General features: G+C 44.0%; 1 protein-coding gene across 2 annotated transcripts; it reads right to left on the reverse strand.

Annotated features, from left to right (window-relative positions):
* Positions 1 to 585: 585 nt before the first annotated feature.
* LOC148042090 (G-type lectin S-receptor-like serine/threonine-protein kinase SD2-5) lies at positions 586 to 4200 on the reverse strand. Of its 2 annotated transcripts, none has more exons than XM_087685423.1 (2): positions 2541 to 4200; positions 586 to 2459 (listed from the first exon to the last, which is right to left on the reverse strand). In XM_087685423.1, the coding sequence occupies exons 1-2, from the start codon at positions 4015 to 4017 to the stop codon at positions 1216 to 1218; spliced, it is 2721 nt and encodes a 906-aa protein (XP_087541549.1). In that variant the 5' UTR covers positions 4018 to 4200; the 3' UTR covers positions 586 to 1215. The 2 variants fall into 2 exon arrangements, with proteins under 2 accessions (XP_087541549.1, XP_087541557.1); XM_087685431.1 differs by having other exon boundaries at positions 586 to 3671; positions 3780 to 4199.
* Positions 4201 to 5602: the final 1402 nt, after the last annotated feature.

A 5602-nucleotide genomic window follows, 5' to 3' on the forward strand; every position in this document is an offset into this window, starting at 1 on the left:
CAGAGGGGTTTTAGTTGAAAGGCTGTATCCACCAGAGAAGGAAGTACAGAATAGAAGATAGAATAGAAAAAAAAAAATAGAAGATAAAGACAAAGCTCAATTATTCAAAGCACTATATATAATTGATAAAACCTGAGAAGATAAACAAAATCCTTGTCTGGGACCACTCAAAAGTAATCTCTAAGTATTAGATCTCGTAGAGCTCCTTGGTAGACCAAAAATGCTCACCAAATATTAGCTTTTTCTCTACTACTTAAATGATAAATCTAATGGTTCCATTGGCTCCCAAAGGAAGGTAAAACCACAGAACATCTATCTATTATTCTCCCAAATCGCTCATTCTTCTTTCCCTTATTCGGAGTGCTGTTTATTGCCTAAAAATTGCAATTGCACGTCGCCGAATTCAAAAGCCTCTCTTTTTATATGAGATCTCCCAAAACCGACTAAAAAGCCACTTACTTTTTGCATGTCACCCTATTCTAGAAGTTTTCTACATATTTTAAAGATATTTATAAAAAATAATATCCAAAATATCAAAAATAAACTAACGTATCCAAAAATCTCATATTTTAGAACTATCCATACTATGGACACTAACACTAATGACTAATATAACATTGACTCTCTAGTTTATAAGAAAGCTGGATGATGATGCACTCCAAAGTTTCACACTGTATCCGTGTAGCGACACAATGACTGACACTAATAGGTCGTACAATCCTCTCTCTGAAACCTCTACAAGTTTCTTTATCCTCCACTTCACACACACACACACACATATTTGTATGTACCATTCAAATGGGCTCCATTTGTTTGTATACTTACGTGTGGAAGCAAAGCTCGAAAGTGAGCCCAATCCCTCATGGGAGTCAATGAGTCAATAATACGTCTCCGAACTCATTTTGGTGATACTCCACAGTGTATCACCCAATCAAATATTTTCTCTTTTAACAATGTTCATAATTTGGTCTTGAGGTTGTATGACTTTGCACATGCTTGATATGTTTCATGCACAGGTGATGGTAGTCATTTTGTGTGAGGCCCATTGTAACGCGATGGGTAGTCAGTCACACAATATTGTATCGCATGGGTTCCTCCGATAACTGAACTCCAGCTGATGGTGCATGGCAAGATCCTTCGCATCCATTGCCCATGACAATGAGACCATGAGAGAGAGAGAGAGAGAGAGAACATGGGGGTCGATAGACGATGGCCCTAGCGAGCCTCTATGCCACTCATGCTGGCGGTGAAGGCACAGGAGGTGTAATTGGAGGCAGCCATTATAGCGGTGCGGCCTGCATCACTAGACACTTCGTCCCATAAGTGAGGCTGAACGATGGCCACTGTAAAAGGAGCTGGCTCTCCAGGCAGCTCCCTGCTTCCTTCGAGCATCTGGCACACGGTGTCCATGGTGGGCCTCAGGCTAGGATCGATCTGTATGCACAGAAAGGCCACATGCACCATCCTCTGCACTTGGCCTGGGTCATACCCCCCCTGCAGCCTCTTGTCCACCACTTCAAACATCCTCCCTTCCCTGCATTTCATGGCAGCCCATGATGGGAAGTACCACTCTCCATCATCAGACCCCACCAGGGATTGGTCTACATTCCTCCTACCCCCTACCAGCTCCAGCAGCACCATCCCATAGCCGTACACATCGCATTTCTTGCTCACCATGCCGTGGGAGAACCACTCTGGCGCAATGTAGCCCGGCGTGCCCCTCAACGCAGTCCTGATGTGGGAGGCCTCTCGCCCCACCAGCTTGGAGAGCCCAAAATCAGCCAGCTTGGGCATGAAATCATGGCCTAGAAGGATGTTCTGAGGTTTGATGTCAAAATGAATGATGGGCTGTGCGCACCCTTTGTGTAGATACGCCAAGCCGCGCGCAGTCCCCATGGCTACTTCATATCTAGTGTCCCAGTTCAAGAAGGTGTCTCTCTCTTTGCCAGGGAAAATCCACCTATCCAAGGATCCATTCTCCATGAGCTCATACACAAGAAGTCTGTTGGACTTCTCTGAGCAGAACCCATGCAATTTGACCACATTGTAGTGGCTTGTTCCACCTATGATGGCCACCTCTGCTAGGAATTCCTTGCCCCGCGTGACCACGACATCTAGTTTCTTAACTGCCACTTTCCTTCCGTCATGAAGAACCCCTCTATAGACACGTCCACAGCCTCCTTCACCCAAAAGGTCACTAAAGCCCCCAGTGGCTTTAAGTAGTTCTTGATATGAAAACCTTGAAGGAAGCATGGGCAATACCGCCTCGAGATCATCATCCCCACTATCAGAACCAGAGCCAAGGCCTTTCAGCTTCCATAAGTACGAAGTCCTTCGCACCACAAGCAAAACTGCACATATCATAACCACAGCTGCAGCTGCAACTATCAATATGGTCAAGATCAAGTGGGATGATGATGCCGATCGCCTATGGATGGAGCTCGGTACCGCATCCATCCCTGCGTATGTAGGAGACTGGATTTTCACAAAGGTAGAGTATTCCAGATAGGGTAGATTGAGAAATGTCATATTGTTGATACCTGTGCCGTCTCCAAACGGTAGGCAAAAGGAGGTGTCATGATGATAGAAGAAGCCTGCACAGGAGCAATTCGACAAGCATTTCTCTATGCACTTAGGGAGAGGGACTGTGTGTAGCACATAAGAGAGTTCGAAGAGGAACCTGATAGAGACAAGAGTAGTCTGCTTGATCTCTGCAAGAGTTTGATTTGCACCACATTGCAATGGCGTAACACGCTTACAGCCGCGTGAACTGTCGGAGGGATGGATGGGTGCAAATGCATTGCTGAGCTGAGGATTATCTTGTGAAGATGGGCACCTACAAGAGCGTTGGGCCTCCAGGAACATTGCTGAGCATATGCCATAATCCCCACATGCGTTTGGGGCTAAGCAAAGACTCTCGCCAGCCTGACTAGAGAACAAGTAGTTAGTCTCAGATTCATACAAGTATGTGTATCCTCTAGCGTACGCATCGTCCTCGATCCTGACAAAGTCAGATACATACTGGGTATTGAGATGGAAATTGACAAAATTTTCCATCAAGTATGAAGCACAGCTTCCCTGCACAGTGAGACCCATGCCCTGGAGACGTGCAAAGGTCGAGGACAGGGGGCCCAGACACGGCGAGCGGTCGAGAGTTGACGTTAAATTCACTCGAGAGTTCTTCAAATCAAATACGTTTTTGTAGGAGAAGAAATCTTCCACAGTCTTGTTGAGAGAGACCAGCCAGAAAGTCAGAGGGAAAGGTGAAGCAGAGGAGTTCATGTAGAAGACCATGCCACCTGGGAACATCTGTGCAGTGAAAAGACTGTTGTCGCTCATTATTTTCATGCCCACAGAGAGGGTCTGACCTTGGACAAGAGTATCAGAAGGATGATCAAAGCTTTGCCAAACAATATTACGACTCTGGTTGATTCTGCTGTTGTCATTACCACCGCCATTGTCTGGGCCAAGGATAATCCAATTGCCATTATCCAGTATCTGCATACCCCTCACGTCAGCCACCTTCCAGACCTCCTCTCCATTCCCATCTCTGAGGACCAATTCTCTGTCAGGGCTCACCACCAGAGAGACGAGCCCCTGATTGTCGCTACCCACTTGCTTCATAGGCCTGGTTTTGTTGGCATTCCACACAGGGACAGCAAAGGTACTCCCTGTGGAGTCAGTCTTGTTGGTGCCCAGGCACACTGTCAAGTAGATCCTCCTGGGAGGGGAGGTTAAGGAATCAAACAAGCTCAGGAAGCCAAGAGAGAAGCCCTTACCGGTGCTGAAGTTGCTGGAGCTCAGGATAGGAGCAAAGATGCTGAGGGAGGAAGCCGGGTGATGAGCATTGAATGGCAATGGGGAAGGCAGTGAGAGGTCCACAGAGAAGCTCCAACCAGGGGCAAGGGGGAGAGGGAAGGAAGCTCCAGTTGAAGAGAAGAAGGGAGAAGAAGCAAAGAGCAGAGAGGCAATGGCTGCCCACCACCAATGGATGCAGAGCATGGCGGAGACTTCCATTACGCTGGCAGGAGGTAGTCTCTCTTCTCTTCTCTGCTACTGTTCTGATGAATCGGGTGATGAAGACGACGACCAGAAAGAGTTTGGTGATTAGGTTTCTGTCAAACACCTCGTGTTCATTTTTCCATTGAAGGACTCCATTGAAGGACTCCTGAACAAGTACCTTTCTTGTCGAAGGGCTTTTTCAAAATTTTAACCTTCCATAGACATGTATTCTATTTACATTTCTACCTGCTAGAATAGTATTTGAGAAAAAAATTCAATAACTATCACATTTATATAAGCCATGTAGTTGGTTTTTTCATGTTCATTAATTTGCGAAAATCTAATACCGACTTGATAGCTTAGTACCACACATGAGTAATTATTTAAGCATTTTAAAAATTTATAATTCTATCACCAAAAATAAAATTGCAATGCCATGATGAGGCTAAAGCTCAATCAATTAAGATAGTCTAGAAAGGCAACAAGATAGCTCTACAATCATCCATAGTCTCAAATGAAGTAGCAATACAATCAAACCACACCATTACTTGTACTTTCTTATATCAACTCCGTTGCTGCCACATTAACATTGCAATGAGCTTTTAATCCATCCCATGTAGCATAGATGGCATCCCAAGCAACATTTGTAGGGTCTTTAGCACCATTGTATGAAAGGAATATGAGTTGATTCAAGCTCTCCAATGACAATCTATTGCAATCATTAGACTTGATATGATTCGTTTTGGAGAAACCTCGCTCACAATCAATCATGCTTGCAACAATGACCAAGCACGCACGCCATAACTTTTTCATCTCTGCAAAGACTTGATCAAACTTAATATCATACCCACATGATTGCCAAGCAACATGCATACTTTGCCATGGACATGTTCTTTTTAACTTCACCATGAAGTCTCCATACTCAAGCTTGCATGCATCAACATCAACAAGTGTCCCAAACTTTTCTAATAAGGCATCTATCCATAGTGCACCCATTGTAAAGCATCCACGAATATCATGTGGATAATACTTTGGACTAAATATCTTTGCAGCCTCAAACAACTTTATATCAGCAAACCTTGCATATAGTGCAAATATAACCTTTTGTACAAATTGCTTGCCAATTTGAATGCAATTATCCCATGTCACCAAACTGCACACAATTATCCTTACATCCAAATTGGTTGTTACGAAGATGGTGCCTTTTCGTAGCTCCTGCATTATTGATCGAAAAGTACACATATCCATCTTTGACCTGTTGATAAAACTTTGTGAGATATTGTGTCCCATGACCAAAGTCCCCCCAATAAGAAGTGTGCATCAAGAATATCTTTAGTAACCATAAGATGTGTTCCTATAGAAGTAATGTCTACTTGCTCAACTTGGAATTTTTTATTCGAAAGATTTAAATAGTGTAGCACATCTACTAATAAATTAAGGAAATTTTGAACTTTAAATGAGGTGAAAAGTGTATATAACTCTACACTTTCCCTTGACATCCATATGCGCAATAGAACTGGCATAAGTGTTACAAGCCTCTTCACCACTTGTCCTCTAGAGAGCTAGCGGATCTCATGCACCTTCAAAAGCTCATGAGTTG

The sequence above is a fragment of the Lygodium microphyllum genome, chromosome 1 (genome assembly GCF_053477565.2).
Source record: "Lygodium microphyllum isolate KBCC chromosome 1, Lygodium_microphyllum_v1.1.10, whole genome shotgun sequence".
Classification (NCBI taxonomy): Eukaryota; Viridiplantae; Streptophyta; class Polypodiopsida; order Schizaeales; family Lygodiaceae; genus Lygodium; species Lygodium microphyllum.

Excerpts from the sequence above, each read along its gene's own strand:
- LOC148042090 (XM_087685423.1), bottom strand. The coding sequence starts at position 4,017 with ATGGAAGTCTCCGCCATGCTCTGCATCCATTGGTGGTGGGCAGCCATT. Across the intron at positions 2,460-2,540 it reads ACCGTTTGGAGACGGCACAG|GGATGGATGCGGTACCGAGC; the intron begins GTATCAACAATA and ends CTACATACGCAG.